The sequence below is a fragment of the Sinocyclocheilus grahami genome, unplaced genomic scaffold (assembly GCF_001515645.1).
Source record: "Sinocyclocheilus grahami isolate Dianchi unplaced genomic scaffold, SAMN03320097.WGS_v1.1 scaffold154.1, whole genome shotgun sequence".
Lineage (NCBI taxonomy): Eukaryota > Metazoa > Chordata > Actinopteri > Cypriniformes > Cyprinidae > Sinocyclocheilus > Sinocyclocheilus grahami.
The window spans coordinates 1,124,884-1,148,015 of NW_015505333.1; the positions used below are offsets into that span (position 1 = coordinate 1,124,884).

The window sequence follows — 23,132 nt, forward strand, 5'->3', positions numbered from 1 at the left end:
GGGGAAGGGGGACCTTCTCCAAGTCTCCTCAGAAGAGAAGACGAGCATGAAGAGGTCAGGATATGGAGTTTCTGTGCTTTTCATGGATAAACGAAGTGAGGAGTTTTTATGAATGAACCTTATCCTAACATCCCCATGACGGGATTTAGAGCAGACCTCTGTGGTTCAGAGAAAAGAAGCCTTGCCTACTGACTCACTCAGCTTTATGCCGATCAAAGAGGGTGTTGATCTAAAAAAAATTTAAACTGACTAGTTACACTGGCTTCAGATTAGACAATTTAGCCGAAACACTAAGACATCATACTGTGAAGTTTATCATCATGCTGTTTTGTTTCATTTGGGGATAGTTTATCACTGCTGGCTCATTTGGTGAACAAGTTAAGCCAGCTGTCTGTGATTCCTCGCTTAAACATATTTGTCTCTCAAAGGAAATTTGGGACCGAGTTGTTCCAAGCACTCCATGTTCCATCATAGAGCCATTAGCTTCTAATGGTATAATGAGAACAACTCGAAAGAAACAAGAATAAAATGCAATTGTGCTGTCAGGATAATGGGGTCCAGAGGAATCACAGTGTCACTATATAGGATTAGAAAAGAATATTGAGCAACATACAAAATTGAACCTCTGGGGTTTGTCTGAACCAATTTTTTGGATTCTTTACAACAGAGACCAGAGGAAACTTGCAAAAAACGAATTAGATCACTGGTGGTTAAAAGGACAAAAAGACACAAACCTTGCTAAGTTCAGTCGGAATCTTACTAGCCAATTTTCCAGCTGATTTTCATTTATAAGGTTCATTTGCATAGTCGCTGAAGAATCAAGAGACAGGGTGTTGCTCTCAGCGGTTGGGTCTTAACCCTCAGTTAATGGCCCTGCTGACTCAAAACAACTTCTGGACTGCCTGAAAATATTGTTTGGTTGGTGAGTCACGCTCATGGCCTTGGGGGTGACTACTGAAGATCTTCTCTGTCAGATCTGGTTATTTCGACAATTTGTGTTAGGGAATCAGAGAAAAATATTAAAGGCAGTTGGCTAATGGCATTGAGATTTTGGCAAAAATGGCGGTAGGTGTGATACTCCAGACCAAAATTGTTTTGAGTTGGCTAGTAAGTTCACATACCTTTTGATGCTAGTCCACAGCTGTTGCAAGAGTCAAATAAGTTTTTTAATAGGGCCTTCCCAACAGCTTGGCAGGAAATGTTCAATTAAATGATTTTGTGTCATAAGCTGACATTTAAGCAAGTACATTCAGATCAAACGTTATATTTTGAAATCGGTTTTCCTTCCTCTGAACCTGCAAGATCGTTGAAGCTATTCAAACAAGTCCGTCCATAAGGTTCATTCAATTCTCAGAGTTCACAGCACAGGAAGCAAATGGAAAGGGTACATGCATGCTCACGCCACGACCTCACCCGGTGGGGTGTGTCCGGGCGGGGCAACCAGGCAACAGGAAACAGAATGACAGACAGAGATCTCTACCTGAGCACCTCTGAGAGAGAGGAGTCGCTGTCATCCGACCTATAGGGCAGAACGGCAGTTGGGTTAGGGGAAGGTGGGAAGAGTCAGTAGAAGACAGAGAGGGAGGGGGAGGAGCCTTCCAGGAAGCAGGCGGGAGCAGGGGGTGGGGCTAGACCAAAGGGGAGGAGTTAGCATGAATATTATGCAAAGTTCATTGGGTGGGGTTACTGGTATAAGACACAATGTTAACAGGAAGAGCCCACTCCAAACCTTAGCTCTGATCCATATTTACAAGCCTCACAGTGATGTATTCCCAGAGCTTGTGTTGTTGTAATGGATGCTTCACTTCTTAATTCACTCACTTATTTTTATTTGTGACTCTCATGACCAATAAAAAAGACCAGCGTTTTAGTGAGATGTATTATCAACACAATTTTTTCATTTGGGCAGCATCTCCTATTGAAACACTATAGCGCTCTAGGCTAAATAGCTCTCACTATTCACAGACACAATATAGAAGTACATGAGATTCAAAGCTGCACGTGCCAATCATCACTCGCACGTTATACTAAGTGCATTAATTTGAACTTGGATGATTGTTGATGTGCAGAGAATGAAATATGAATGATATACAAACGTGGTTTTCTTTCAGAAAACAGAAATAGTTTTGAAAATATTTTGTTGTTAAAACTATTTTAGTATTTTGAAGTGGAGAAAACGTAAAACCAGGGTAGAACATAGTATTAAGCTCTATCGTCAATATCTATGAGCTGCAATCGATTATTATGGAAATTTATGTTTGTCAAAAACAAAAATAGCTTTTAAAAATGCATTTATAAGACATTGCCTTGGAATAAATGTTAAAAAGCACAACAGCATTGACATAAAACTTAAATATTATGTGATTTAAGACGTGACTAAAGTGTCAAACTCACTAAACATGTCTGTGCAGATTGACATCCAATTTTTTAACTCCATATAAACTACACTACCATTCAAAAGTTTAGGTTCAGTAAGATTTTACTTGTTTTTAAAGAACTGAACGAATGAATGAATACCTTCATACTGCATACTTTTATGAATACACAGCAGACACATTAAACAGTAGGGATGCACGATATATCGGCCACCATATCGGTATCGGCCAATAAATGCTCATTTTTTCTGTTATCGGTATCGGCCTGATAAGAAAATTTGGCCGATATCTTAAAGCCGATAAATAATGCATTATTTCCTTCAGAGACACTTCAGATGCGCGCTGTTCGTTTGCAGCCTTTTGTGCAATTGTACGTTGTAATATTGTGTTTATTTGATGTATATCTGATTTATCTCATATAGAATGCGTTTGGTTAAGTTAAAAGAGCGCTTCAGTTTACCGGTGATCATCTTTAGCTCAGCACACGCAGCTCAAACAGCAGTGCACAACATTAATAACTATGATTGGGAATGTCGTGTATATAACATTCTAATGAGAACATTATTATAATAAAACGTTGTGAATTCTATGGGTTTAGTTGTTGTGTTTCAGCGCGTTGTTATGGGAAGAGCGCATCCACAACAGGATCACACATTCTGACTATAGCATGCAATAACTGCGTCATTTGTCATTTCATATATAAGTTGTAATATTATGTTTATGTTGTATTAATATTAATCTCAGGATGCATTTCCTTGAGTTAAATAAGCTGCCAGCAAAACGCTTCAGTTTACCGTGTTCATTCAGCTCTTCAGCTTCAGCTTGAGCTGCAGCTCAATGGCTGCTATTTAAAACAGTGGTATTAATTTGTTACTTTTTCAAAATCATTGATATATTATTAATAACAACAACCACTTGTATTTTTCTCTTATTATTTTCATCAACAATATGGTTTAGTAATTAAAATCATTTAATTATTGTCCGTGCAGAGGCTATTCCGTTTTATTGATCTGTGGCGCATTCATTTTGATTCTTTACACGTGTAATGATGTCCAGTGACTTGTTTGCATTATTTATGCATAATTTTATTTATTTGTAAGGCTTTTTTATGACTAAATTTGGTAATGGGAGAGTAAAAATATTTTTAAAACGTACACCGTTCAAACAAGGCTGCTTATGTTGAAGTGTTTGGGATGTGGCTTTTAATGATGAGACCTTTTTTGTAATCAGGCTCTCAAAAAGTATATAACAATTTGGATATAGATTTATCGGCCAACATATCGGTTATCGGCTTTCAAAAATAAAGAATAATCGGCTATCGGTATCGGCCAAAATTTTCATATTGGTGCATCCCTATTAAACAGATACATTAAACTGATCAAAAGTGACAGAATAGAAATTTATAATGTTACAAAATACTTATATTTCAAATAAATGCTATTCTTTTGAAATGTCTATTCCTCTAAAAAAAAAAACATTTTAAGCAGCACAATAATAATAAGTGTCTCCTATCACAATGATTTCTGAAGGATCATGTGACACTGAAGACTGGAGTAATGATGGTGAAAATTTATAAAGATATATATTAAAATAGAATATAAAATATAGAATATAATATATCAAAATAGAAAACAGTATTTTCTATTTTTCTATTCAAATAAATGCTGCTTTGGTGAACATAAGAGACTTGACCCCAAACTTCTAGTATATGTGCCCTCAAGACAAATTTACAGATGTAACAGTTTTGTATGTAAACACTAATTTCATATCAAACTTCATATTACCAAATCTCAGGGGGTGTTCAGCCGTTAAACAAACTCGGCTTTATCAAAACAAGACTAGGTACAACTGCAGAATTATGGGCCACATCATTTTAAGAGCTTTCTCATTCTGAACAGGAACAAATTCATGTGACAAGATCACAGCCCCACCGATGAGGATCAACCCTGCTAAACACCTTCGAATTGCATATCTACGTGCGACGCTGGTCAATGAACTCAGATTCTTAGAGTTAAAAAAAACCAATATGAACCAGTCCCTCAGATCGCATCTGATTGGCTGAAATGTAAATGAAGTGTCAAGCATTATCGCAACTTTAAAGGCCAATTCACACTGCACCGACAAACGCCAACAGACACGTTGGCCGCAGGATTTTGAATTTTATGAAAAATAACGGTCATGTTCACACTGCCCCAACAGACACCAACAGACTTCAAGTCAGGGAGAGTTAACTAGGGGGAAAAATGGATGATCTTGTAACAACAATCAAAATTATACTGTTATTAATGTCTTTGGTAATATTGTAAGGCAGTTTTATTACAATAATAATATATTGTCAAATACATTTCCGTTGTGAAATTTCCCAAGCGCTGTAGCGATCGATCTGATCGCATTCCCCCTCGCGTTGCGGTTGGTATACTCAGCCACACCCACCGCATAACGCTCTGGCTGGCCTCTCCTCCCAAAGATCCAAAAACTGTTCCTCTTCCTGGTTTGTCCAAATTTTCCTAAGCGCGCCCAGCACCTACTGGCAGTCTTGCCTCATTATCATGGCAACGGTTCGTGGCCAGGTCAGATTACGTCAGAGTTTGTTGTAGTTTGTTGGAAAATCATATCACACTGCTCAGACAATCCACGACCCAACAAACGCCGATTAAACATGTTCAGTCGGGTTAAAACCAACTCCGACCAACGCCAACAAACGCCGACAGGTGTAACACACTGATCCAACAAACTCCGACAGACTAGTCTGTTGGCGTCTGTCGGCGTTTGTCGGTGCGGTGTGAACTGGCCTTAAGATATAGACTCAGACTAGAAGTAACGAAACTTACGACATGCTCACATGCTTATTTGAGAAACAGCATAATGAGAGTGTGACCAATTGACAGGTCACTTTGGTTCGCTGACACCAAGGTCTATTAATACTGGCCTGCATGAATCTCTTGCATCTGCTGTCCGGTTTTGTTATTCTGTTCTAACCGAAGCAAAGACTTAAAGGCCGTCAGGATTCCAATCTAATCAAGTCAGTCCCTCCCATTAGGGACCAATCAGTAATCAAGTGGAGAAGCGTCTCATGGGCGAAAATAATTAAGATCGCACTACAGCTTATAGACTGAGACGGGCGCAATGACTGTGACTGACACGCACAATAACAGGTGAGATTATTAATGTAAAAGTGCGTCAACATACATGAGTTCTAAACAAAAATAATTGGTAAAGAATGAGTTTTATTAGCACTGCATGATAACTGTCAAAGTTAATTCCCAGACAACGACTATTATAGACAGAATTGTTACATCTTTAAAAATACAGATAACTTGTGTGCCCATGCATGTTACTAGGGTGTTGTGATGTGGTTGCTAGGATGTTCAAACTGTTGCTATGCAATTACTAGACCAAGTCAAAAAAGCCTGTGTTATTCTGGTCCATAAATACTGCATGTGCATGCAGTTTAAGCCTAGAAAGGGGTCAAATTGACCCAATAGTGTGTCATTTTTTAAATATATTTTCCAAACGTATATGTTATTTGTAACTAACAGCATTTTGGAGTTACTTTGAAGCCTGAAGGTGCTTTATAAACAAAATTAAATTAAAAAAATGACCATTTTAATTCCTTAAAGGTCCCCTGAAATGCTTAGAAACACGCAGCGTTACTCTATGTGTTGACATCATTTTAACTGAAACAGGAAGACAGGGCGGGACATATCAAGCAGCCCCGCCCCTTTTTAAAATAGCCAATAGCGTTTGTTTATATATCACAGCTTGGGCAAAATGCGAATTTTGTCACTGTTTTGGAGCACACTGCCTTATAGATAACCTTAAGACTAACATATTGATACTAACACCCAAAAAACTTTAATTTTGATTTCATGGGGACTTTAATATTCTATTTTCTTCTTCATAAATCTTATACAGGTATATGAGCCTCAGCATGTACATATTTGTTGGTCATATGTTTAAAAAATATATATTTTTTTTGTATCACTACACGAGACTTCATAAATGGGGTCAGTATGAGCCCTATACATTTTTTACTCACCATGGTCAATTTACTCAATTATAGTTTTGTCAATAATAATAATTAATACCTAAAAACTTCATGTATTAGTCCATTTTGGTTTGTGTCTTTCAATTTCATATTTTGACAACACCACATATGAAGACAATTCAAAATGGTCAATGTATTTGCTACAGAATTGTATTGTAATTTGTAAGTTGCTACACTATATAGGCTAATTGATGAAATCGTCAGGGCAGCGCTGACAACACCTTTTTGTGCAAACTGCGTGACCGTAGTGTGCGTGTGCGAGCACGTGTGATTGCAGTAATTCCTGTGTGCTGTATAGGTACTGTATGCTAATTTCCGTTATTACAGTTAACTATGCGAAGTGATATGGAACTGTAATGCGGTCAAGAGAGCTGCCTGGAACTACGTTCGCCGTGCGTTTCCCTGAAAATAATTGCACACCTCAGAACGTTCGTCAGCCAATCAGATTCAAGCATTCAACGGCCCCCGTAGTATAAGTTTTGCTTCTCTTCAATAAGCTTGCAAGATCTGAGGCACAAATAGTGCAGGAAGGGTTACACTTAAGTTTAATACCATCAGGGGTTTGTTCGAATCCCCAATTCTAAGTATGAGCTACAGTAATAGTCATGCTCGCCTTAGCAAACAGCGTTAATTATGGTGATTTAACACAGAACACAAAATGACTGTGCTAAAGGTGGTTGTATGACTACGAACAGGATACCAAGCCAAACGCTGTAAACAAACTTCAGTATGGTGCGGCCTGGTAGAAATTACATTAAGAGAAATCTCCAGTCTGCTGCCATTTGTGTCCTACCCCACACTCACACACACACACACACACAAAAGGAGAATGCAATATTCAAGGGGTTGAAGAAATAATGAGATAAATCCCTGACAGGCGCATCAAATGACCAATTTAGATCTCTATGGCAATATCAGATGCTGCTGATTCAATTATGGAAGGAACGTGCAAACAAAACCCATCTTCAGAGGGTGGAATAATTGGTTATCCTACCCTAATGTGCGCACTTGTGGTGTTATAATGGGAATTCGCAGGAGCTGAAGAACTGACAGTAGCTTCTGCTGTCGACTTTGAGTTATACTAAGCATTTGACTGCAATTAGAGATCAATACTGCCTGCGGCAAATGTAGGGTTAAAGCTGAGGTACCGAACTAGTGGATTAAAATACTGTAATGAAGCACTCGAAGTAACCTGGCAGAAAGCAAAGTCCTTCACTTATAGCTGAAGGACAAAAACTAGCTTGGTGGAAAAGGAAAACAGTTAAATAAACCTAGAGAACATGTGGGCTCGTGCAAAATCCCATGCTCAGGTACAATGAGGAATTAAACCCTAAAGGTAAATCAGCCTCTGATGATTTTTTAACTAGATAATAAATAGTTCATGCCGTATGTGTGTGTTTGTGCGCAACTCACTTGTCGAGCGCTGAACCCTGACTCTGGTTGCTTGTCAGGCGGGAAAAGACGTTGCGGTCGTTACGTGTTCGGAGAGGAGGGGAAGAAGGAGGGGTGTAGCCTACATCTGGACTTCTGACATAAAAAAAATTTTTTTTTTTAAATACACACAAAAAACAGCATGTCTGATTAAAGGAAAGAGCTGGTACACACTTCACCTTTAAGTATGTTCAATTGTTGGTTTTCAGAATAGCTTATTACCGAAACATACTATTTCTGCAGTATATGTCAAGGTCAAATTTATTTGTATAGTAAAATTAAAATCAACATGTTGACCCAAGTGCTTTGCAGCAGTAAATGAAGAGCCATAGTACAATAATAACAAAATAAAAAAGTAAAATGAAAAGAACTAAAATAGAAAGAGTAAACACTACAACCATAACACATTTAAAATTAGATATTTATATTAACTAAATAGACACATATTGTATTATAATTGTATAATAACAATAATAAAAAACTATAAATCCATCAAGGGACCATCTTCGTACATTTTCATTTATAAATGCAAATTTATACTAAATATTATGTTGTTTGCAAAATTAAATAATTGGTTTTTACATTGTCATTATACTAAATGTCTAAGGAAATGATTAAAACACATCTGCAAAGAATATCTTTGCTCTTAGATATATAAACGTGAAGGAAACCTTTTTATGTATTTGTATTACTTTTTTTAATTATAAGTGTATTACTTATTGATTGATTTGTTTTTACAATACAATGTTTTACAATGTTGTAAAGCAACAGGAAAACCCCACACAAAGATTCTCATTATGAAATAAATGTTTTTCTCTAATGCACGTTGGCCACAATTATTGGTACCCTTAGGAATTCGTATGAGTAAAATATCTCTGAAGTATATTCCCATTCATATTTACCATTTTTAGCACACCGGGGTGATTATGAACATGAAATAATCCAGCCATTGCTTCCTGTTTCACAGGATTATAAATGTGAGGGGAAAAAAGGCCAAATTCCCTTAATCATCCATCACAATGAGTAAAACATTGAGAATATAGTTCTGATGTACAGAACAAGATTGTTGAGCTTCACAAATTAGAAAATGGCTTTAAGAAAAGAGCTAGAGCATTGAAAATCCCCATTTCCACCATAAGGGCAATAATTAAGAAGTTCCAATCAACTAAATATGTTACAAATCTGCCTGGAAGAGGAAGGCCCAATCCCAATTCTACCCCTTAGCCCTTCCCCTTTCCTGTGGGTGTCTCAATTCTCTTGTGGTTGGAGGGATAGGGGTAGGGGAAGGGCCAGATAGCCCTTCAAACTAAGATTTTTCTTGACCACACTTCAAACGAAGGGGTATGAATTATCTCAGCGTAAACCGGCTTCAGCAGCAACATGGCTGCCCAAGCGAACAAAAAGACATAAATGTAAGCATTTTTGGCATTAATAAAGATTTTAACGAAAAGTAATCATTTGTTTTATGTTACATTCAATCGTGAGTTCATATTTACCGTCATGTTACTCAAAGAAATGTTTGCAAAAAATCGCTAAAGTTTGCTAACGTCATATCATTACAGACTGCACGATAGTGCCACAACATATTTTCATGTCTGATCAGGACGATAACCACCATAGACACTGAGGGGGCTAGTCCCCCCAATAATTAGAAATCGCTAAACCCTTTTCTTAAATATTGCCAATTCGAGAGAGAGAGAGAGAGAGAGATGAAAGTTGCGTGTATGCACGTCTGTGCGTTTCTCTTTTTAGAGTGAGTTTACTTCAAAAACAGTGATTATATCCTCTCGTTGCTGGAAAATATAACCTAGCGATTCAGTATTTAAACTGTTATTAATAAAAATCGTGGGGCAGCGTTGACAAGTTTCTTTGCTCCTGGATGTGTGAGCTGCTCGATCTCTGATATGTGTGTGTCTCAGTAAGCACCGCATTAATTTAAAATGGTAAATAAAGGCTCTAATGCACACCAGTATAGGTGTGTGTATTGTAGGAGCTAGATGGCATATGATGACGTGTGAAGGTATAACAGTGGTGTCCCAATTCTTAGGGGAATATTTTCACCCCTACCCCTTGACACTCTGTTTCAAGGGACAAGGGGAAGGGGTAGGCGGAGGGGTAGGGGAAGGGGTATAAAATAGAATTGGGATTGGGCCGAAGTGTGTCTATATCATCCTAATGCACGGTGAGGAGGAGAGTTTGAGTGGCTAAAGGCTCTCCAAAGATCACAGCTGGAGAATCGCAGAAATTAGTTGAGTCTTAGGCTCAGAAAGCCTAACAAAAAAAAGTTTTTTTTTGTTTTTTTTTTAAATATCAAACAGCCCCTACATCACCATGTGTTGTTCAGGAAGGTTTCAAGAAAAGAAAAAAAAAAATCAAGAAAACAAAATGCTCTCATCCATAAACGAACTACAGCATATTCATTTGCCAGACACTACTGGAACAGTAAGGACTGAGTTCTATGGTCAGATGAAACTAAAAAAATTGCTTTTTAACAGCAAACACTCAAGATAGGTTTGGTGCACACAGGAGTAAAAAAGTACTCCATGTGTACAGTGAAATATACTGCTGGAACTTTAATGTTGTTGGTGTATGTTTCTGCCGGAGGTCCTGGACATCTTGTTTAGATACATTGCATCATTAATTCTATTAGGGCTGTGCAATATATCAAAATATCACAAATATATATATCGTAATATGCATATCGCTACGGCTTGCAATATTTGGGGCCATGAACAAAAGACAAAGAGAAAATCACTCACTGCTCTTACCTAAATAACTTTTGTAGCTTAAATAAGAATCAGTGCATATTGAATTCATAGAGTAAATACTACGCAGTGTTGTATTTTTCCTTTTTATTATTCAGTTCAGTTCCTAAACTCGTGTTAAAATGATACTTTTATGTAATGCTAGAGTAAAACACTACCGTTCACTTTCAGAAGTTGTTGTAGGGGTGCCTTCTCACAAAAAGTGAAACATGTATGCTAGTTATATTAGAATCAGAATCAGAATGAGCTTTATTCACCACTTAAGTGTGCGCAAACACAAGGAATTTGTTGTGGTTTTACAGAAGCTCTTGATACATACATACATACAAATAACCATATATATATATGACACAAGATAGTTAGAAGTTCACAGAACTGACTCAGCAACAGCGGAGGAAAACGGTTTCATCTGAGCATGTGGCACTTTAAGCATTATCGTATCACATATCGAATATCGCATTATTTAATGAGTTATCGCATATCGCATTTTTCTTCAATATCGCACAGCCCTATCAAATAACAACAGATAAAAAATCTAAACCTGACTGCCTCTGTTAGAAATCTTAAATTGGGCCAAGGCTGGACAAATAATCCAAAACAAAATTGTCTCACTGAGCACAAAACAAATATTCTGCCATGGCCGTCCCAGTCCACTGACCTGAACCCTACAGAAAATGAGTGTGGTGAACTGAAGAGAAGAAGCTGGGAATCTGAAGGATCTGGAGTGATTCTGGATGAAGGAATGGTCTCTGATCTCTTGTAAGGTGTTCTCCAAACTCATCAGGCATTATAGGAGAAAACTCAGAGCTGTTATCTTGGCAAAAGGATGATGCAAAACGTATTGAATAAAAGGGTACCATTAATTGTGGCCTACATGCTTTAGAGAAAAACATTTATTTTATAATGAGATTTCCCCCCCATTTTAAATTCTTATTCTTCAATGAAAGGTTAGATTTTTGTACATTTTTTAAATAAAAGATCAATAGGATTAACAATGCAGATTTATTTGCACAGCCTTTTTTGATCATATTTACCAAGGGTACCAACAATTCTGATCACAACTGTAAAATAAAATTAGTTTTTATTAGATTTCTGTTTTTATTTTTGGTGTTTTTTTGTTTTTTTTCTCGTAACTGTTGCCCTGAAATTTCCCCTAGCAACTAACCTTGCAATCTAAAAGCATTATTTGTCAGATTTCTGGTGATGAAGTTACCTATACGGCTGGCCTCGGTCGTATGACTGCCTCCTTGTTAAGGGAGAAGTGTCATATCCTCTGGACTGCCTTGGGCTGAAACATTAGCATAGAAACTGTGTTACGCTCAAAATACCTGAATAACTGTGAGGAGACAGAATCCAAAATCCTGATTACACCTTGATCCTATAGAACTGAATATAATTTATTCCAGTATGTGAGGCTTGAGCTTGACATTTCCACTCACAAAGTGTGTCCTCTGACAGGCAGGCTGATGGTTCGAGACACCAGCTCTCTGGAGTAGGGCTCTTTGAGGACCAGGCCGTTCTCATGGATCTCCGACAGAGAAGCCAGGGACTTAGTGATGTTCTTAGAGGTGAGGTCCAGAATCGGGCCCAAATACTCAGCTGACACCGCCTTCATTTGTGCAGAGAGCCGAGGCTCAACCTTTGAGAGGAAACGCAGTAAATAATTCTAAATACTACACTGCCACCTGCTGGTTATAACAGAAACGAAGCGCTGCTTTCCAATGCTGCTGTGCCATTTAACATACAGTAGTCATGCCATAAAATATTACTTGATCGAATCTAAGACACAAAGTTTGAGTTTACCTTTATCTTAAAGTCATCTTGACTCGCAGACAACTTCATTTGGGAAAAACTGTAGCAGGGAGTTGAGCGGTGAAGTTCAAATATAGATTTGATAGATTATTTCATCAACATCATGTGTGAATGTACTGTAAGAATGTATTCATACCCGCCCTCTGATGCCTGGCTGAACTCAGACGCATCCTCATCTGTGCTCGCATAGCCATTCTCTGAGTAATATATGAAACAAAATGACAAATTTACAGAAATAACTGCAAAAACACAGAATGTATTTGAAACTGGTTTCACTATAATAATTTGAAGAAATAAAAACCTCTCAGTTCCTTTCAATAATATTACAGTACAGTGTCAGCTACACATACAAAAACGTTTTATTTATAGATATACATATATATATATATATATAATGGTTGTGAAGGGTATCACCGTTGGGATTTAGTTCGTTTGAGTTTTCCCTCTTTTCTTCGCTTTCAAATGGCTTGTAAAAGTGCAGTGCGCATTTTACTTTCACTTTCAAATTAGCGGCAATTGAATTGGCGCAATTCGGCGTTAAGCAATTGTTAGTTTGAGTTCTCCCTATTTTCCTCAGATTTCTTGGCTTTCAAATAGCTAGAAAAAGCGCCGTGCACGTTTTACTTTCACCTTCAAATTAGCGGCAATTCGGCGTTGATTCAATTCAAGCAACAACAAGGTCAAACTCATAGAACTTTTATTAACAAAACGAATAAAAATACACCATATATGCCTAATAAAATAACAAATTACTTAGGCGACACAAAGTTTAAATAGGTATATAAAACATCTCCGTGAAGTTGGCACCCCATAAAAAGAAATACTCACCAAAACTATGCCATTCGTTTGTGCTACGTTTGTGCTGATTTGTGCCGCAAAAACGAACATTTGTGCTGGTTTGGTGTTTAAGATATTAAACGTTATTTTTTTGACCGTGTGACGTCACTCTCCACCCCATGTTGCCAAAATCGCTCCAAACCAGCGCGGTTCGTTTGTGCTCGATTTGTGCCCGTTTGTGCCGTCAAAACAAACACTGCATCTATTTTCCTTCCTTAGATATAACCAAAATATTTTCGGGAGCTGTGACGCCACTCTCCACCCCAGTTCGTCTAAATCGCACAAAACTGGTGTCATTCGTTTGTGCTCGATTTGTGCCATTAAAAGAAACAATGTAACCATGACCTCTTCTTAAATATAACGGGAACTTTACTCTCCACCCCGTTTAGCGCGGCCGCAGAGTTAAAAAAATAGTGTTTGTGCTGCCTTAAAATTTTAAGTTTAGTCAGCTCCAAGTTTTCACTAACTTCATATTTCAAGTTGACTAAGCTTAAATTTCAAGGCAGCATTAAGTTGAAACAATTAAGCATTAAGTTTTTTATTTTTTTTATATATATATATATTTTTTTTACAGTGAGTCTAAATAGTTCCAATTCATTTGTGCTCGATTTGTGCCGTTAGAATATTAAACACCTAGGCCTATTCCCCATGAATATTTGTTCATATTAATTAATCAGCACAAACACTTTTTTTTAACTCTGAGCCCGCGCTAAACGGGGTGGAGAGTAAAGTTCCCGTTATATTTAAGAAGAGGTCATGGTTACATTGTTTCTTTTAACGGCACAAATCAGCACAGGTCGAGCACAAATGAACGCCACCGGTTTGGAGGGATTTGGACAGCATGCGGTGGAGAGTTTGTATTTGTTATTTCTGAGGACGGGAAATAGATACAATGTTGGTATATACACCTTGATGTAAAATAAAATAAAATACACAAAGTTGAAATAAAGTAATCAGCAAACACTGTGGAACCAAATAAATAAGAAACGAATGTTTAAAAAAAACTTCCAGTCAACAGGCTTTTCAAAATCTAAAATATTGCCAAACGGGCACCTTTGCATTTCCTTTCTAAACAATCTTCGGCCATCGTCTTGTCTTTCTCACCTCACTCTTGTCAGTCAACTCTCCTCACGTGATGAATAAAATCTGACTCCTGCTCCGTGGTGCACTGTTGTTCGCGCACGGTTCGGCACGCTGCATTGAGCATTTAGATTTTAAGCGTCTGTCCTCTAACTGAACTAGGCTAAATTATTTTTGTTACTTAAAAATATCTAAACGACGGTGGGGAGGCGGTGCCGCAGTAGGCAAATTACATAACTGGTGTTGCGGCTTAACACCGGTATAACCGAAAACACCATCTATCGCAGCAAGTCTAATATATATACACATATACACACACTCACCTTGCTGGACATTGTGGATTAGAGCTTGTAGCTCAGGGATACACTCCGCCTTTTCCCTTAGAGCATCAAGGATCATGTGATTTTGGGAAGAGCCGATCACATCCGTCTGCCGCAGCTGACCTTCCAGCAGGCGAATTTGAGCCTCTTTTTGAGCAACTTGCAACCCCTATATACACAAACACATTTTTTTTTTTTTTTGTATTTTTGAATGAAGTCTCTTTTTGCCCACCAATGCTGGATTTATTTGATTACAAATACAGAAAAAACTGTAATATTGTGAAATATCATTACAATATAAAGAACTTTTTAAAATATATTTCAAAACCTAATTCATCCCTGTGACTGAAAAACTGAATTTCCAGCAGCCTTTACTTGAGTCCTCAGTGTAACATGATCCTTCAGAAATCATTCTAATATGAAACATTTGTCGTTATTATTATCTACGTTGAAAACAGTTGTGCTGCTTTTTGTGGGAACCGTGAAACAACTTTTCAAGATTCTTTGATGAATAGAGAGATCAGCATATATTTGAAATATAACTAGTGTGTAACATTATAAATACCTTCACTGTCACTTTTAATCTATTTAAAGGGATAGTTCACCCAAAAATGTTAATTACCCCATGATTTACTCACCCTCAAGCCATCCTAGCTGTATATGACTTTCTTCTTTCAGACGAATACAATCAGAGTTATATTAAAAAATGTCCTGGCTCTTCCAAGCTTTATAATGACAGTGAATGTGTGTTTTTTTTCTTCTCAATAGTCCTATTGACCTAATGAATTCTTTTAATCTGTGCATTTACTTACTCTGGATGACCCTAAATCACAACAACTGACAATTTTGTTGGATTTGTCTGTCCGGACTTGCCTTGTCAATAGAGGCTTTGAGGAAGTAGTCCAGGAGAGCACGAGCTTCGGCCAGCGAGCAGGAGCTGATGACCACTGAGGTGTCCACTGAGTCCAGCTCATCCTAAAGTAAACAATAACAAAAACACTTATGTGAATACCAGTGACTCACTACATATACGGTGAGCGAGCAGTCACTTATGAGATGCCCTTTACCTTGGTCTCCTCGATCTGTACGATGGTGGCCTGGCAGTCTGACAGACTATCACTGATGTAGTCGATGTTAGCATTGAGCACATCAATCTCCTCGTTCATCTCCTGAAGGAGCCTCTCCTCCTCATCCTCTCTGAAGCCCTCGTTCAGTAACTTTTCTCTCTTGCGCAACAGCGCCTCCTGTTGCACGGACAGCTCCTCACGTTTCTGGAAGTGTCATTGAGACATATTATTTAATCGAGTTCACAATCCTTCTTTATTGCTGAACTGTTCCATTGTTAAACACACAAATCATTAATTTAAAAAACCAAGCTATAGAGCAAAAAATGCACAGGGTTTCAGGAAGATCACTAATGCACTTTGATATGTAACATGTAGAATACAAGAAAAAGAAATGCAACAATCACCTTAATGAGGCGATCCATATCAGCTTCCACATTAGTGATGGTCATTCTCTGCATCACAATATCCATGATCCTCCTCTCCAGAGACTGCCACTTCTGACGGGCTGTCTTTGAAAAACTCGTGCTCGTACTCTTTCGCTGGAACTTTTTTCTGCTACAAATATCGATATATACACACAGTGTATAGCCTACAGTTGTGAACATATTTTTTTTAATGAATGTCACCTAACAGATTTAAGACTAACCATTAAATTAAAGATTTCTTAGAATAACCTTTAAAACAAAATAAAATGAAAATAAAATTGTGCATTTAACGTCCATAATGTGACATTTCTGACTAAAAAAAACACTGTAAAAATATTGTAATAATCCAAGAAGATTTGTTTTGATTGATATAATTGGTTATAATTATTTTATTATCATAAAAATATGTTTTTATTTATAACTAATTACGTATAAATGTGACGGTAAAGACATTTATGTTACAAAAGATTTCGATTTCAAATAAATGTTCTTTAGAACTTTATATCCAAAGAATTCAAAAAGCGGGAAAACATTCTCTGATGATGATAAACTATTCTTGAGCAAAACCATCATATTAGACTGATTTCTGAAGGATCATTTGACACTGAAGAATGGAGTAATGATGCTGAAAATCTTCTTTGCATCTTTGTAATAAATTACATTTGAAAATATTTGAAAATAGAAAACAGCTATTTTCAACTGTAATTATATTTCCCAATTTTATTGTTTTTGTTTTTCATCAAATAAATTCAGCCTTGGTGAGCATAAGAGACTTCCTTCAAAAGCATTCATCGAGTCACTGCTGCATCTAATAATCTGACCTGGCCAGGTTTCCTCCGGTCCCGTGGCTCTCATTCTCTCCCAGGTATCCATTCAGTTTGGTATTCCAATGGCGTATGATTTTGGAAACCGAGCGAGTGGATTCCAGTTCGGAGGAGGTTGTTGTGGTAGCGGTGGACAGCTCTGCTAAGGAGTCCAAACGGGTGAGTCTGCGGGCCACACGTCCGGCCACACGCTCCGACATGGGCTTGGCCAGCCGCCTCAGCGCCGTCACCTCCTGGGTCTTCCTCCGCAGCACGATCTCCTGCTGGTGCTTCTGCGACTCCAGAGCTCGGATCTGATACTAATAGAGCACAGAGATCGGGAGTAAATAATACTTTATACTCTGTGATATACAAGTGGTAGCACTCATTTTTAATTGTTCATCAGCCAAACCTCTTGTCGTCGCTGCTCTTTCTTCAGTTGCGCGATTTCTCTGTTCCTCTTGGCCTCGATCATCCTCCTCCTCTGCTGCTCCTCCTTCATCTGCTTCATTAGCGCCACCTAGAGATGGAATGACCAACAAGCACTGTGAGAAACAACTTGATGCAGTGTCAGTAAAAAAATTAAAAATACAATGTTCCAGTTCACATGATATTTGTCAAACAAAAATTATTTTTTTAGAATTAATGTGTCCCAAATTATAGTACATTTCATTATTTTGAATTCTTAATTCAATTTTGTGAACATGTTTCTTACTTTTTGCCAGGATTATTAAATAAGTGAAAATAGAGGTGTTAAAATGTGTGGCTGTATTTGTTTCTGGTTCATTCGTCACACTGGAAAGAAACGGCCAAGTCAAGGCTGCATTTGTTTGAAAAAAAAAAAAAAAAAAACAGTAAACACAGTAATATTGTGAAAAGTTATTACAAATTAAAACAACTGTTTTCTTTTTTAATATATGTTTTTATGTAATTTATTCTTGTGATACAAAGATGAATTTTCAGCATCATTACTCCAGTCTTCAGTGTCACATGATCCTTCAGAAATCATTCTAATATACTAATTTGCTCAAACAACATATCATTATTATTATTATTATATTCTTTTTATTATCAATGTTGAAAACAGTTGTGCTGCTTAATATTTTTTGAGGAAGCCATGAGATTTTTTTTTTAGAATTATTTGATAAACAAAAAAATATTTTGAATTAGCTATTATTTTTTAGATTTTCCATTTTCAATTTATTTTAAAGTTTTTGTGATTTTATTGTTTTTTTTGTCATTTTATTCCTGTCATTTTATATATATATTTATATATTTTTATTTATATAAAAAATATATAAGAACAGATATACATTTACACACACACATATACAGTATATATATATATATATATATATGCAGGTGCATCTCAATAAATTAGAATGTCGTGGAAAAGTTAATTTATTTCAGTAATTCAACTCAAATTGTGAAACTCGTGTATTAAATAAATTCAATGCACACAGACTGAAGTAGTTTAAGTCTTTGGTTAACAAAAGACTTAAACTACTATTTAACAAAAACCCACCAATTCACTCTCAACAAATTAGAATATGGTGACATGCCAATCAGCTAATCAACTCAAAACACCTGCAAAGGTTTCCTGAGCCTTCAGTTTGGTTCACTAGGCTACACAATCATGGAGAAGACTGCTGATCTGACAGTTGTCCAGAAGACAATCATTGACACCCTTCACAAGGAGGGTAAGCCACAAACAATCATTGCCTATATATATATATATATATATGTCTACATAGTTTTTTGTATACATTTTTATTTCAGCTTTAATTTTAGTTATTTTGGTACATCAAGTTAAACTAGCTGAAATTAAAAAAAATCGCTTTATTTTACTTCAGTTAAAGTTTATCTTAATAAATTTTATTTATTATTTTACTTTTTCAGTTTTAGTTTTACTTAACTCTAATAACCCTGCCCCAAACTTTTGAACATTAGTCTCTGTGTGTGTATTATTATGTGTTTTCCAGTACTGGTACATCTCACAACACACTCAAAAGCAAGCACTTTCCACACTACCAGCATACATACTTTTATGCAAACTGGGACACAGTCTGTGCCTGAGGAATCAGCTACTTTCATCAAAAAAAATACAAAATAAAAAATTCCACACTCATGGGAAAATTTGTGCTTTAATTACCTTCTTAAAATAAAAGGTTTGCACTGTAAATGTCTTCATTCTCAATTACAGTCAATTATCTCTACAGCTGATGAAACCAACTAAATGTTTAGCTGTTTTTCTCCTAATGTATTTCTAGAAATCAAGCTCCAGCTCTCACCTTAGCTTTCTTCATCTCGGCCACCTCAGACTGCAGTTTCTTGAGCTCTCTCTCGTAGCGGCTCTGGTTCTTCAGCAGACGCGCGTGCTCCTTCTGAGCGGCCTGCAGCTTCAGCAGGTCTCGGTTCATCTCCTTCAGACGCTTCTCATAATCAGATTTGATCTTACTGGCTTTCTCTTCAGTGTAGTTCTCCATGGACACTAAAGTCACAAAGAAAATGATGGAAGAATTGTTTACTGGGGAAATTATTAAAGTGCCTTAAAGGGTTGGCTCACACCAAAAAAAAATCTGTCATCATTTTCTCACCCTCATGTCTTTCCAAACCCACAAGAAATTCATTCAGCTTCATAACACTCCTGTAAATGATGACCGGATTTTCATTTCAAGGTGAACTAACCCATTAAAACACCTATTTATAGACTTTTGGGCCTTTTGCCTTGGAAAAATACCAGAAATACATCACAAACAATGAAAACGGTGTCTCCACAAATGGATGTGAAGCTGGCAGATGCTCACTGAGGTTGTGCAGCACGCGGTCTCTCTCCAGCTGCGTGTCTCTGATCTTGTTCTGGAGCAGAATCAGTTTCTCCTCGTACTGGCTCTTCAGCATCAGGAGCCGCCGCTGGCTGTTCTCCAGCTCATCGATGAGTCTTTGCTTGATCTCGATCTCACACGTCAGGTCCGCCAGATCGGCCTGTAAGCTGACTGAGAGATGAGGAGCCACGGGTTAAAAGGGAATAAAAGGGGCTGACTGTACGTTTGTAATAAAAGCATCTCAGAATGCACCTTTCTCATCTGAGTCAGAGTCAGAATCCACCAGGCTCTCGTCACTGTCGAACTCCTCCTCCTCCTCCTCCTCCTCCTCCTCCCTGGTCTCCTCTTCATCACAGCCGTGATCGTCCTCCTGAAGAGGATACATGCCATCCTGCACAGGGTGAAGGACATCAAACCTTAAGACCTTCTTTCATACATACATAAATTTTTTTTTTTATATAATTATGCTACGTCATCCATCAGTGTTTTTATGTGCTATATAACAACTTTATTTCTGTGATTGTATTATTTTATTCTTATAAAACAGTACCATATAACCTTTTTTTCTTTTTAATATTAAGACTTATTAGAAATGTATTCTTGCAATAACTTAATTTATGCAGCACAGCTTAATTACTACTTTATGACATTTTTCCTGCAATAAGATTTTATTCTTTAAACTTAATTGTTAAGTTTAAAGATATCAAACTTATAAACTTAAAAAATATATATTTTTTCTTGTTTTTATATTCATAAAAAATAGCAAACAAATCTTTATTGCAACATAGTTTTTTTCTCTCATATTAAAACCTCGCTGCTGTAAAATGTTATTCTTGCAATGTTGCAATTTTAAGACTTAAAAATTAAGACTTGATTCGTGTCGTTTTTGAATTTTATTTTTATTAATCACTGTCTGCAATGTGTAATTTATATAATATACAACTTTATTCACATAATTTCTTCTTTATTCACACTTTATTCTTGCAAAGTTATGACTCTATTTTCTCAAAACATTTCAAATTCATTCTCAAACTTTTTCCTCAGAATATATGACTTTTTTTGAACTTTGTAACCAGCAGACCAGTCGTTACAAAACTCTTTTCTCTCACCCCTTCAGGTTCATTATCAGAGTCTCCATCTCCATTTTCTCGTCTCTCTTCATTTTCCCTGCTCAGCCCGTTCTCGCCCTTTTCTCCATTTTCCTGAGAATAAAGCTTGGCTCTCTTCTTCAGACCTTTTTCTTTCTCAGGACTAAAAATGAGACAAACTATTATTACATTTCCTATAGACGGATGCATACATAAATACAGCACTGATGCAATCAATTGGACATTCATCACACAATCTCACACAGGAGTTTGCACACAAAAAAATAAGGGACCGGGCCACAATTCCACCAATATCTGATGCAAACTTCATTTAATAGTCATGTAATTGCACCACGGGGACTCATGCAGTGCAGAGATTTATCCTGGGTCTTCTGCTTTTTAGCATTTGCAGGTCAGCTGAGACTTCCAGTGTAATGTTGGGTTCACAAATTACCCATGGCCTCTCTCCCGTGAAGAGCGGGACGCTCCTGTAGTCATATTCATTATAGCGGACAATTTACTGAGAGATACTTGTATCTGTGCCAGCTTGCTGTCCTTAGTTTGAGTTGGTCAGGACATCCTGGCACAAATAGAGATAAATCTAATTCTGGCACATTTTACAGCCTCTTATTGGCTCAGTAACATAAAACAGCAGAGGACAAGCATATTAAAGTCTCTCAAATACACAATCAGTGGAACATGTTCCGAGAACTCTGCTAACATCAGAGGAGACTGCCAGACACATAGACAAGAAGTGTCAAGACCACCTGGAGCAGGGTCTCCAATTTAATCACTTATTTAACTACATATTTAATAGCATTAATTAATTCGTACATGCTGTGGATATTGTAGTCTGACAATATCATTTCATTTTAGATGTGACCTTAAAACGTTCAAAAATACATTTTCATAAGTGAAAATCAATCAATATTTTTCGGATCTTCCATGGAGTATGTGGATTTATTAAGGTCAACATGAAAATGAAATATAATTTTTAAATCATTTTTTCAAGAAAATTTTAGCAGAATAAATAAATGGGGGGAAAAAACAGAACACAAGAATAAAATAAATAAATATATAAAAGAATAAAACTAAAAATCAATAATACATAAGAGAATAAACAATGCATTAAAAGAATAAAAACATGAAATAATGAATAATATAAAATAGTACAAAAATATAATATAAGTAAGCATAAAATAATAATATAAAAATGCATGAAAGAAAAGTTAATAAAATAAAAATAAAGAATCAAAAGAATAAAATAAAAATTATTAAATGCATACAAAAATAAAGTAAATGAATAAATAATCTATAAAATAATCTATAAAAAAGAATAAATAAAAGAATAAAATAAATAAATGCATTCATAAATAAAATAAAATCAATAAACAAACAAACAAACATGCTCCTCAGACCTCACCTCTTCCTCCTCTGATTTGTCTCTTTCTTCTTCAGCCTCTCCACATCTAACTTGGCATGACGAATCACATCTGTCATCTCTGCATCCATGGAAACAGAGGGGGAGGAGCCGAGAGGGAGTGCTGGAGTAGACGGGTGGGAGGCTGGGTATGGAGAGCGGGCGGAGAGGCGAGACAAACTGCGCCTCAGAGACTCGTTCATGGCCTCACTCTCCAGCAGCTTAGACCTGAGAGACAGACAGATGAGTCGCTCTTTTCTATTGCTTTGAGGAGAAGTTGTCATGAGCAGAACATCATGTTACCTCAGCTCTTCGATTTCTCGAATGTAGTTCTGGATTAGATTGCCAATCTCCTCGTTCGTTTCACCTGTTCAAAGAGTGACAGATTTATTCAGCAATAATGAAATGACAAGAAGTATTGATGTTTGTTTGTTCGTTTTTTAACACCATGCCAGCTTCCTTGACTATTTTCAAGATGAAAACTATATTTGAGTAATTAAAATAGAAAATTGAAAATTTGAAACTAAAGACAATTTTTGGAAAAACCTTTTCAAGGGTATTAACAGAATAAAACAATTTTCCAAGAGAAGTAGAAACATTACATTCCCAAGAAATAATAACTGTGGCCAACTAAACTAGTTAATTAAACTTGGTTACACGCAGGTTAACTAATACACCGTGATAGTTTGAGAATTTACTACTGCTAATTATTATAGCTAGTTCATTTAGAGTAATATATATATATAAATTTTAAATTTTTCACTCTTTGTTATATTGCAGCCATTTGCTAAAATCATTTAAGTTCATTTTTTTTCCTCATTAATGTACACACAGCA

The 23,132-nt window shown here is 36.7% G+C and overlaps 1 protein-coding gene across 1 annotated transcript in view; it reads right to left on the minus strand.

The window, feature by feature from the left end:
• LOC107592560 (kinesin-like protein KIF21B) overlaps positions 1-23,132 on the minus strand; it is a 107,838-nt gene that overhangs the window by 20,803 nt on the left and 63,903 nt on the right. Inside the window, exons 10-27 of the mRNA XM_016282090.1 lie at positions 22,600-22,663; positions 22,300-22,524; positions 20,898-21,039; positions 20,041-20,179; positions 19,771-19,959; positions 19,255-19,454; positions 17,376-17,483; positions 16,982-17,283; positions 16,140-16,290; positions 15,736-15,939; positions 15,542-15,643; positions 14,672-14,837; positions 12,568-12,628; positions 12,423-12,471; positions 12,059-12,258; positions 11,833-11,907; positions 7,837-7,950; positions 1,481-1,519 (exon numbers count right to left, since the gene is read on the minus strand). Coding sequence (XP_016137576.1) covers positions 1,481-1,519; positions 7,837-7,950; positions 11,833-11,907; positions 12,059-12,258; positions 12,423-12,471; positions 12,568-12,628; positions 14,672-14,837; positions 15,542-15,643; positions 15,736-15,939; positions 16,140-16,290; positions 16,982-17,283; positions 17,376-17,483; positions 19,255-19,454; positions 19,771-19,959; positions 20,041-20,179; positions 20,898-21,039; positions 22,300-22,524; positions 22,600-22,663 — 2,530 coding nt within the window. The remainder of the gene's footprint in view (positions 1-1,480; positions 1,520-7,836; positions 7,951-11,832; positions 11,908-12,058; positions 12,259-12,422; positions 12,472-12,567; positions 12,629-14,671; positions 14,838-15,541; positions 15,644-15,735; positions 15,940-16,139; positions 16,291-16,981; positions 17,284-17,375; positions 17,484-19,254; positions 19,455-19,770; positions 19,960-20,040; positions 20,180-20,897; positions 21,040-22,299; positions 22,525-22,599; positions 22,664-23,132) is intronic.